Source organism: Hakea prostrata, chromosome 3 (assembly GCF_041222555.1).
Source record: "Hakea prostrata isolate BN-2017 chromosome 3, UWA_Hpros_2, whole genome shotgun sequence".
Taxonomy (NCBI): domain Eukaryota; kingdom Viridiplantae; phylum Streptophyta; class Magnoliopsida; order Proteales; family Proteaceae; genus Hakea; species Hakea prostrata.
In genome coordinates this window covers 50,496,275-50,508,494 of record NC_142602.1, presented here as the reverse complement: position 1 = coordinate 50,508,494, position 12,220 = coordinate 50,496,275, and the positions used below count along the sequence as shown (strand labels likewise).

The 12,220-nt window shown below is 36.1% G+C and overlaps 1 protein-coding gene across 2 annotated transcripts in view; it reads right to left on the bottom strand.

Moving 5' to 3' along the window:
* Positions 1–12,220, bottom strand: part of LOC149022417 (Nucleic acid-binding, OB-fold-like protein) — a 53,962-nt gene that overhangs the window by 22,474 nt on the left and 19,268 nt on the right. For both annotated transcript variants that reach the window (XM_089150537.1, XM_089150538.1), the window contains exon 5: positions 6,843–6,911. In XM_089150537.1, coding sequence (XP_089006663.1) covers positions 6,843–6,911 — 69 coding nt within the window. The remainder of the gene's footprint in view (positions 1–6,842; positions 6,912–12,220) is intronic.

Sequence of the window (12,220 nt, the reverse complement as noted above, 5' to 3'; positions counted from 1 at the left end):
AGATGTTTAGTGGATGGGATAATATTCATTCTAATGTTGAAAATTTTGTACTTAATGGATTGTATTGGACTGTAGATGGGACTGTTGTTAATACTTCCAACAGTTTAGATACTATTGGCACACACCTCTGTTTTGGAGCCTCATGGGTCAATTTTGTTTGATGCAGCACATTCTCCTTTACAAAAGGACTTGGTTATTTCTCAGCCCTTTTCTACTCGAGTTCATCCTATGATTACTCAAGTCTTTAGAGGGGACATGAATCCCTAAGATACCTATGAGCTATTATGCTACCAAGCATCCCTTACCATTGGCTTTACATGTTGTTGGATCTAGTGAAATGGAACCCACTTGCTATAGTCAAGCTACTAAATCCCTTGTTAGGCACCAAGCTATGGACAATGAGTTTAATGCCTTGGTATCCAATCATACTTGGATTCTTACTCCTCCAACAGATCGTCATGTTATTGGGTGTAAGTGGCTTTTTTGCATCAAATGTAAATCTAATGGTACCATTGAACGTCATGAGGCTCACTTGGTAGCCAAGGGCTATACTCAAGAATATAATTAGATTATGAAGAAACTTTTAGCCCTGTTGTCAAACCCACTACTATACGAATCATTTTTGCCATAGCTGTTTCGGCGAAGTGGCCAATTTGTCAATTAGATGTTAATAATGCCTTTTTAAATGGTGTTATTTTTTAGGATGTCAACATGCAACAACCCTCGGGTTATATTGATTCTAGATATTCGGCTCATGTCTGCAAATTACAGTGATCTTTATATGGCCTCAAACAGGCTCCACGGACTTGATTTCAACGCCTTAGTGCATATCTGCTGCAACTTGGCTTTGTGGGGTCAAAGACCGATTCTTCACTCTTTATTCGTCGTCATACGTCTGAGCCATTATATGTATTAGTATATGTGGATGATATACTAATTACAGGACCTTCTTCTTAGACTATTGATGCGTTAATGCAATCTCTATCTTTGAAGTTTGCACTTAAGGACCTTGGTGCTGCTCAATACTTTTTGAGTATTGAATTTATGCCACTTGGATCTGGAGTCTTGTTATAGCAACAAAAATATGTTTACAGTTTGCTTGATCGAGCTGGTCTTCTTGATGCTAAACCTGTTTCTACATTATTGCTCCATCTCATCATTTGAGCTCTTCTAGACAGCTCTTGGACGATCATATATTGTATTGAATCTTGGTGAGTGGCTTGCAATATGTGACCCTCACTAGACCTATTTATCTTACTCGGTCAACAAACTTTGTCAGTTTATTTCTCGCCAACAGAAGATCATTGGTTGGCCTTAAAACGCCTTTGCGCTATCTAAAAGGCTCTATTCTATATGGACTTCATATTACTCCTTCATGTTCTATCAGTTTGGATGCCTATTCGGATGCTGATTGGGCAGGATGCCCTGATGACAGAAAATCTCAAGGTGGTTATCTTGGATCCAATCTCATATCTTGGCAGTCTCGCAAATAGACTATTGTTGCTCGCTCTAGCACGGAGAGTGAGTATCGTTGTCACATCCCCCTAGCCAGTACCCTAGCTGCAATACCCGGAGGTGTGACCCACAGCCACAAAGACCAAGTCTTAACAATCATCCTCCCACATAGCACAATAGTACAATCATAAGAAAGAAATAATCACCAGTATTAAAGTAATTAAAAGAATAATCAAAGAATGAATCTTATAAGGGCCGATGTACCGAGGGCTAAGCTTTCTTTTGATGTTGAATGTCATTACACCCTTCATAGGTGATACTTTCGGAAAAGCTTTTTCTGAGCAGTCACTTTTGGGAAATTAGGTTCCGAAGCCCTATTTAATCAATTGTTGTTCTAAAACGTGTCATTGTGTCGTAAGGTTGTCAGAGACACTCTATAGAACCCACTCCAAGGTGAAGGAAGATTTTGAAGCATCCGTGAAGTTTTCTGTCCAACGATTCTTCTTCTACAAGGTTAGCATTCACTCTCTTCCTTCTAGTTCTACTTTATCTATTGTTTCTACCTATTGTAGTCTTTGAAGAAGGTTTAAATATATTGTAATGACCTATTTTTCCATTCTCTTCATTCTAGAGTGAATGGAGATTCACTCTAGCTCTTCCACGAACTTCACGGTGTGATTTCGGTAAAAACCTAATATAAATCTATGTGATTTCTATTCTTGTTGATTAGTCTGATTTTCGAACCATGTTAGATCATATTCTATTATATTTTCAAACCTTATTCTACTATTCTCTTTACCTTAGAGTGAATTTGCGGTTTGATTTCAGATGAAACATAATATAGGACTCGTTAGGTTTTCATTCCTTTGGCCATGATTAATGCCTAAATCATACTAGATAGTGTCCTACCAATATTTTAGAGTTTTCTAATTAATTTCAAAGTGGTTTGGAACCCAAACGATGAGTTTCCGATCAATTTTAGGTTTTACTGTTCGTACACAGCAGCCTTGGTCGATTGGCTTTGCAACCTTAGGCGACCAAAGGTACTGCTAATAGCAAAATGCCTTGATTTGCCCTCTTTTCATCTTTGAACCTTAAGGTTTTTTCCTAACATTGAATCATCATATTATTAGGACTTTTTAGGCAAATTTGAATCCATCTTTTGGTTTCCTCTTCAAAGGTTTCAAAACAACAAGGTGAGGACGTTCACTTACATATAACATAAGTTACTTTCTTATTTGTAATAAGACTTGAATGCATGTTCTATATTACTGTTTTAGGACTTCAACATGATTACCATTGCCTCTATAATTTAAGAATATTATTTTATTTGTAATGATGTATGCATATTTGACAAATTTGTGAATGTTTGGAATGTGAATGAATTATGATATGATGATGTGATTGGAATCATATTGTAATGTGAATGCTTAGGTTGTGATTGTGGAATGGTGAATGCCAATTGGGAGTTTCTGTCATGGGACATCAGTGGAGGTGGTATGGGACGCATTATTATGATGCCCCTTGGCACTTTCCATGATTATTGGATGTCATACCTAGGATGTCTAGAAGTGTCTGGTTAGAAATCCCGTCATATCACACCCTATTAGCGTGGGTATTGAGGCCGAGTGACCCGTGACAACAATGGGGATTGTGGGCACTCAAGACCAGTAGCTAACCCGTGAGAGGACACAATCACATTGTGGGGGCCATTCATTGGTAGGATCACATCATAATAAGCTTGGGCTCATGGGTGCTCAAGACCGATAGACAACCCGTGAAAGGACATAAGAGCTTCCCTTTTGTTATATGTGGAAGACCAACAGGGTTAAGAGTTCGAGTCGGTTGGAGCCATAGGATACGATGACTTTAGGGGGAAGGATACCGGAACCGATTATGAGAGGCATGAGGGGAAGTATCTAACCCTAAGTTGATGTGACTCAGTAGATTACTTGCACTCAGTAGATAACTTGCATGCGCCAGTACTCATACCAAATGGTGTGGTGAGAGAGCGGTGACCTAAACCTTAGCCATGGTTATAGTCCGAGAGGGATGCCTTCACCCAACTACCGCGGAGAACTCGTAAGACGTGCTTAAGAGTCGTGAGGGAGAGTGACTGAGACCTTCCCAGAGGAGGCTAGTATTCTATCTTAATGTGTGTCCGCCATCAAAGACTAGCATCTATTAAAGTTAATTGCATACTTGCATATTGTCTCATAGCATATTGCATCATGCTTTGTTCTTGAATTGGATTGTAATTGTTATTTGTATATGAACTATTTGCTGAGTTCTTTTAAGCTCACCCTTCGGGAACAATGTTTACTTTAGACTTAGTTGCAGGTGTTGATGACGTCAAGGCCCAAGAATACAAGACCCCGACAAGTGACCTGTACTATATAAAAAGTGTTGGCGATCACGAATATCACGGTGAAGAATGTTTGTGTGTCAACCATAGTTGTCACGACGACGAGGCGATGCAAGGCGGTTTAGGCTAATTGAGGCGATGAGTCGACGAGGCACCCTCCGAGGCGCTTTTGAGGCGGTTGAGGCGTTTTAAGTGAAATTTTTAATGTACATCTCATTCACTCTAAATCTATCATATCTTATATAATAAAAAAAACTAATATTAGACTACCTTAAGTCATCCAACATACTACAAACCACACATAATAGGTCCTAAATAAAAAGTCACGAGAAGAAAGGAAGAGAAAAAGTTGTTTGTCGCTGGCCACTGCTTGCCGGAGTGTCGTCGCGGGAATGGAAGAGAAGAAGAGAGGAAGAGAGAAAGAGATTAGGGATTAGAGTGAGAGTGAGAGTGTGAGACTTGAGTCAAGAACTTATTCTCTTTCGAATTTTGTTTGTTTTTATTTTTATTTTAACATTTGATCACATGTAGTGTCATTATACATATACATATAGGTTCAAACAATAGATACTTTACAATCGGAATCTAATAAGTATTTCAATATATGCCTTCGATTAGGCATCTTCTCGTGATTTAAAAAAAAAAAAAAAAAAGTGGAAGCCTTATTGCCTAAAAATAAGGTGACGCCTTGACAACTATGGTGTCAACTACACATACCAGTATTAGTCCAATACTGGAGTTGGTCTATCCCATACTGGATACAGAGATCTTTGATTATAGACATTACCTTTTATATAAAGAAACATACTATGAGTAGTTCTTAGAACAATTTCGAGACTTCTTTATTTCTTTCAGTTGTAATACTTTAGTTTGACCGTTCTTCCACACTTTTGACTATTAGAGTTTACTTTCACATACTCTTTTACTCTGATTACTTTGGTACCATTTTCTGCACTCTAATATTGTTTTGAGATCCATTCTTTGATTATTCTTATAATTACATTAATACCATGATTATTTCTTGCTCATGATTGTACTATTGTATTATGTGGAGGATGAATGTTAAGACTTGGTCTTTGGGGCTGTGGATCACACCTCCGGGTAGTTAAGGTACCAGCTGGGGGGATGTGACACCAATTCTATCTTGAAGTCATAGTTTGAGTTAGTTGTTTGAGTTCTATCATCATAGGGAAAATCTCTTTTAAGTAGGACTCTTTAGGAATAATTAGGTCTTTTCAGCTGTTATTTAATTGTAAGGGGCATCCTAACTAATAAAGGAAACCCTAGTTGGGTTAGTTTATAATTCCTAGCTAAGTCTAAGTCGATTTCCCAGCTAGATTCCAGTTTTTTCTTTCTTGATGTAAGGCTATAAATAAGTCATTCTCTTCATTGTAAAATCGGTGTGCATTGAATGAAGAATTGAGAATTCCTGTGGAAAAATAGGCTGTGGCCTTCTTGGGAGGGCCACAGCGGATTTCAAGTTTCTTGCCTTCATTTGCAGCATTCAACTTCAAGAACCAACAACTCCTCCACCTCCAGCAGCTTCTCCAAGTAAGTACACACACCCAGCCCCATTTCCCTTCATCCCAAACCCATTGTAGCCCTTCCCCTTCCCTCCCGTTCCCTCTATTGCGCAAACCCTAGGAGCCCACCCCACCCCCGTCACAGCCCCCTAATCCCTCTCCCCTGCCCTGCAGCCCCATGGATCCCTCCCCCAACCCCCAACGATCCTTCTAGGCCCATCCCCGAACCCACCCGTCCATACCCTGTGGCACCTTCCCACCCTCTCTTTCTCTCTCGGCTCCCTTTCTCAGTCTTTTCTGGCTTGCAGCAGAGCAGAAACAGAAAAGAAAGAAAAATAAAAGAAAAGAAAGAAGAAACAAAAGAGAAAGAAAGGTAAAGATCCAAGTAAGATTGCCCAAGATCCATTCCCAAAACCCTAAATTTACCCTTTTTCTAGATTTTGTTAATAGAGCTTTCCCCATATTAAGTTTGGGTTATCTCAAATCATCTCACAGGAGCTTATTAGAACCCTTAACTTCCCCTTATCAACCCATTTAGCTTGATCAAACCAAATCTTATTCAAAATCATCTCTTAAGAATTTAGTAAAATGCTAAATTCCCCTAGCAACCCATATCCCTTTCCATAAGCATTCCTTGTTATCTTAAATCAGTCCGTAGAATTTTTTGATTAGTTGCTGGAAGATTCTAGGCTAACCCTAAACTTTAGGGAATTATTTCAAAGAACCGTAACCCCAGAGTTGGTTACATCAATGTGCCTCCTCATCAAGCTCATTACAAGTTCACCTTGGTTTCACAACTGAATTCAACAGGGCTTTCTTAGAGAGAGAGCAACTTGGTGCTATTTTGTCATTTGGCACTTTTTCATTTTTTTTTTCCCCTTATTTTTTTCACTTAGCACCATTGGATGAGTCAAGGAGTTTAGTTTGATTCAATATCGATCTTCATAATAGAGTACGATTATGACATTTTGATTAGTTTAAATATGCATGATCCAATCAATACAACGGATTGGAGTTCTAATAGAAGGTTGCAATTGTTGCTGGTTTCTCTCATTCGAGACCATCATGCAGCTCTATCCAATACATCTCTCTCTAAGCAAACCCAAAATCAGGTTCTTGAACCTAGGATCCCATCAAAGTCCCAAAGAGTCCTCCCATAACGAATGCTATAACCAAGGGATTTTCGAGCAAGTGTTGAGCACATTCTAACCCAACTGTAGGCAGCACACTACAACCATAGGAGCACTCCTATGAAATAATATCATTGTCTCAAATGTGCATCCAATCTTCCTCCCAAAAAAAATTATTACTTTCCTGAGTGTTACAACTTTACCCTTACAAAGACCTGGCTCCCATCATAGGTCAGTGCGGGTGTGAAAGGAAAATACAAAGGAAATAACCATAAAACCTAGGGAGTCAAAAGAAGCAAAGTTATGTTTAGCATCACATAAGTATAAGCTCTTCATCAATATAATAAGAGATCTTTGGAGATTACTCACTGGAGGTTCAAATGCTGTCTTTTCCACTGAGATCTTCTTCTCAAATAATCCCAAGAGATCCTCCTTGCACTGCACAAGTGAACATAAGAATAAAACTGCAACTAAGCCTTGTCCAAACTAAAATTATATCAGCTACAGTAGATGTGACAAAACAGCTTCAATAACATACGCTACAATTTATAAGCAGAAAACACATAAAAAATCACAAGACAGCTTAGACTTTATAGAATACTGCTCAATACATCTTCATATACTACTACAGTAACAGTACTGTTTGTGCAATGAAAATGTACTATAAGTGGACAAAGGAATGAGAAAATCAGGACAAGACACATAATCATGGTTCGAAATCACGATTTCTAAGGCCAATGCAGTGGTCCAAAAAACTGAGTTGGACTACGTCTTGCCAATTTGGTGCTTTTTTTTGGGTTGAGAGAAAGCTAGTTTTGGGTGAGAAGCATTGATTTAAACTAAAATTATGAGATATATCAAGATCTTGCCTAGATCTAACCAAAATACCATCTCACAGGGCATTTCATATTGATCAGAGAGAGAGAGATTGCCAAGGATCTCAATGGGATCTTGGTGAGTTCTTGTACTATGCATATAACCTACCACTTTAAAATAGATAGACTATTACTAGTAGCACTAGTTAGTGTTAAGTATCTGAAAATTTTGTACAATACCACATGATGTGGCCCTAGATTGAAGAGGTTCAACTAGAAGCCAGCTTTGCAAGATCTCAACTTTAAAAAAAAGGGCTCAGGGTTTTAAGATTTTGCAGTAGTTGATTGGTATACACAAAAACATAGGTTATGGTGGTCGGATAGTTATCCAGAGGCTGAGTAATAGGGAGGACATGGTGGGTTCTTGAGATATAAAAGAATAGCTCTAGTATGGGATTTCATAGGTTTGGGAAAGGGTGGGATGGGATGACCATTTAGCCCTTTCGGGCTTCAAGCTAACCATACACCACCTACGGGGGTGGGCTCCGCACGGTTCGCATTTTCTTGTGTTGAGAGCTTCTCATTCTCTTAAAGTGAGCCCCATTATTTATTCTTTATATAGAATAAGATGTAAGGCAACCTAGTTTTAGCTCCCTTGCCCTGCAAGAAAACCAAAATTCAACAATCTCTCGCTCGCGAGAACAGAAGAAAGTGACACCATCCTCCCAATCACTTAAGAGGGAATCTAAAAGCACTCCCTATGTGGACATTCAAGCTGATGATGATATAAGGGTACTTCAAGAAGGAGCGAAAGCCATAGACCATCATAGGAAGCAAATGGAAAAGGAACACCGAGTGGGATTAAAGAAACTAGTGGATTGATCACTAAATAGATCCATGGAACCCTTCTCTCAATACACTACATTTGCTCATTGTCCCCCTCTGCGCTAGAAACATAGCCCCTGTGACATTTCGAAGATTCACCGTCAAATTCCATTAACAATGGATGAAGCACTCATTTCCTCCTTTTTCATGTTTTCTTATTCTTGTAAAAGCAATTCATAGAAAATTAAATTGTCTATCTAGTCGTATATCTTTCTTCAGTTGGAAACTGATCATTTTAATCTCTGATGCACGGTAAGGATTTTTTTTAGACATGTTTATGCCACTGGTTCTACTTTTCAGCAGACTAACTTTAAATTGACCAAAAAGCAGGGCACACTTCTTCTAACTTGGGAAAGAAAATGAATGCCCAAGGAGATAGCAACTTAGACACAATTTGCATGGGCATGTGTTGATCCTATCTATTGAATGTTTGTTTTCTATTTGTTGCTAGAGTACCTCCTCCATCTCTTGCAGATTATCATAATCTCCTAATGGTTTCTTTTAATACTTTCAATCTTTTGAGGTGTACAAAATATAATTTGAGGTGTTTCTTGATAATGCTGGTAGCATAGAAGAAAATTCGACCGAAATTGTCGAAATTCCGGTCAAAATTCCGGCATTTTTCAAAAAACGACACGAAATCCCAATTATTTCGGAAAAGTGTCAAATTTCAACCGAAATTTCGGAGATTTCAACATTCCAACTTGTTTTTACTTAGTTTTTGTTGATTTATATCCCATTTTTACCTAATTTCCACAACTCCTTTGCCTTCAAACACCTCCTAAGTCACAACAACTACAAAGAAAACTCTGGCAACAATAGAATGTGAAGCATAAGCCATACCCAACAGTTTCCGAACTTCCCTTTTTTATTTTTGTTTTATTCATGCCTTAAATGATCTTGTATTGTCTTGAGATTAATATATGTTTAGCCTAAGACTATAATCTATGATTGTGTTTTGTAACTTACCTTTTTATTATTTGCTACCATTTTTTCATTTTCTGATTTTAATAATTATTTTCTAAAATTATGTATTTTTATTTTATGTATATATGATATATAGGCTTCAACTTAATATATGTGAGACACCATCACTTGATATAGTCGGTCATTTTATTTTGTTGACTTATTATACATGTAATCATTCTACCAAACAATTCATGTATGCTGATGATTTTATGCTTGTATGCAATACAATTTGCACTTATCGGAACCAGTCATTTGTTAGTATACTTGAATGATAAATTTTCAATGAATTTTTTAGGCAAAATACTAGTTCCATTGTATTTATTATGCTTGAAATAGGTAGTATGCAAGAATCCAAATCATTTTGAGTCCATATGAGGCCCGAAATTGAAGTTTCAATTTCTAGAAAAAAGTGTCCAGTTTAGACCGAAATTTCGGCCTTTTGCAAGGTTGAAATTCCTGTTTCGGTCGAATTTTCTTCCTTGGTTGGTAGATGTTAAAAAGTTGTTAAAGAATAAGGAAATCTTGAGTTACTGCTTCAGAGTTCAGTGCAAATACTGAAACAAGGTGTACTTGGTTTTTGGTAATTGTTAAAATATATGTTTTTAGGCCTAAATGTTATGGATAGAATGTTTTAGGTTATACTTTTTTTGGTGGGAACCATATCAAATGAGTTTAGTGGTATTATATGTTGATTATTGGGTGTTGAATGTCATTGCCCAAGGTTGTTGGGGGTCATGCATTCAAGACAAGTGATTTATATCAAGCTGAATAAAGCATAAAGCCAGATTATATTCACGAAGTTTAAATTCTGTATGTGTAGACCAAGTTGAAATATACCAGACATTATTGTTTCAAAGGCCAGTGTAAATACTGAAACAGGGTGTATTTTGGTTCTATAATTATTAAAGATAAATGTTTTGGGGCTTTTACCAACAGATAGAATGTTTGAGGTTATGCTTTGTTTGGTGAGAACCATATCAAATGAGATTAGTGGCATTATATGTTGATTGTTGAGTGTTAACCCAAGGTTGTTGTGGGTCATATATTCACATTTAGTAATTTGTATTAAGCTGAATAAAGTATAAAGCCAAATCGTCTTCAAGAAATTTAAATTCTGCATGTGTAAACCAATTTGAAGTATACCAAACGTGTCGCTAAATTAGAGAGAGAATACTAAAAATGAAAATATATTATAATTAATATAATTCTCGAGAAACTATATTGAAATTAAATATTAAGTTGTACAAACAAATTAAGTAAACCCATTACAAAGTATTTTCCTCTATTTTAATCTTTTGCATTTATTGTCTTCAAATTCTTCTAAATCAACCCATTGTTTAATCTAATCATTTTTTATTGGCAGCTGCAATTATTACCTTTGATGTACGGGTGTAAGTTGTTTCTGCTATCCAATTTGAAAAAGAAACAATACACCCTAAAATGAGTTCAATTTACTTTTGTGTTGCAAAATTATAAGAAAAGCATCAGAAATCTAATGACGCTATCTGAGTGAGTGTTATAAATAATTTCTTTTACGATGTTAATTTCATTGCATACTTAGCTTTCCAGGAAATCTTACATATTCAATTGTTGAACATCCAACAATATTTTGAATAACATCAAACAGAGTAATTCATATTGTATTTGTCGAATCTAAAACTTTAAATCTTACCATAAACTTGTGAATAAAAAAATAATTGGTAACTAATTTAGTCATTAGCATTATTTGTCAATAAAAATTAGTTCAACAAATATTCCTATGTTGTGTATTATAAGATCTCGCTCTCAAGCGAGATCTCGACCATCTCGGCGAGATGTCAAGATCTCGGTCGAGATATGCCATTTTTTAGGCGTCGTCTCGGTAGGCCATCTCGATGGGTTTTAGGGTCCCATTTGGGCTAAAACTTGGAATTTAGCCTATTTAAGGCCTTTTGAACACGCTAATGACTTTGGATTTGTGAGAAAATAGCTCTAAGTATGACTTCTAAGCCTACCCATAGTGGGAAACCAAATGCTGTAGGATTAAAGAATGCAAGTTTATATAACATTTAATATAAAACCATTAAAGCATATAAATGAAAATCAAGTGTATCAAATACATTAAATAACTTAAATGTCATCAAGTTAACATTCATATGAGTATTACAATCTTAATTTTCGAGAATAGAATGATACAAGTATACAATTGTTAGAAGTTCTATATAAGTCATTAAAACATAAGTTCATAAGACAAGTAGAGGATGATTGAGCTTCCTTTGATGTTGTAGATGTGCTAAGAGTAGTTGCAAGAGAAACTTTGGCTGAAATCTACAATTGGGCAAAAATTGAGAGTTCCAGCGAGATATGGTGAGATTTGGGGCGAGATATGGCGAGATCTCAAGTGAGATATCCCATTTCGCAGATCTCGCACTTAATCTAGTCTCGATTTATGAAAAAACCAAGATATCTCGCGAGATCTCCCACCATGATCACCATTGACCCCACGATGTTGTTTATCCTCTACTACAAGAGCCGGCATGCATTGTGTCATAATTTTAAATTTTTCATTTTTATGATTATTCATTTTATCTAATAGCATTCATCTATAAATGCATGTATATTATAAATTGTAAAAAATATATTAAAATATAAATAATATAAAATTATTTTAGAACTAAAATGATCAGTAAATATCAATAACTCTAATGGTTTTAAATTAAATAAATATATGAATATTACATGCTTTGTATCCATTTACTTTTGGTCTCTTGGTTTTTACTGATAAATTTTTATGATATCAATATCCAATTTTAACCTATAACATACAAGTTCTGTAAACCACATCTTATCGAAATATGTAATAAACGAAACTTTTTGTAAAAAATGATTACTTACCATCTCCTTAATTCTACAATTATGAAACTTTGAGGATAGATATAATTGTATATAAGAAAAATCCTAAGAAATATAAACATTTTCATAATTGAAATATCTTCAATAATAATTTTTTTTTAAGAATATATATTCACTTTATCTTTTTAAGATGATATTATTACCGATAAAAAACCACAATCGGGTTTTCTTATACAAACTCCATCA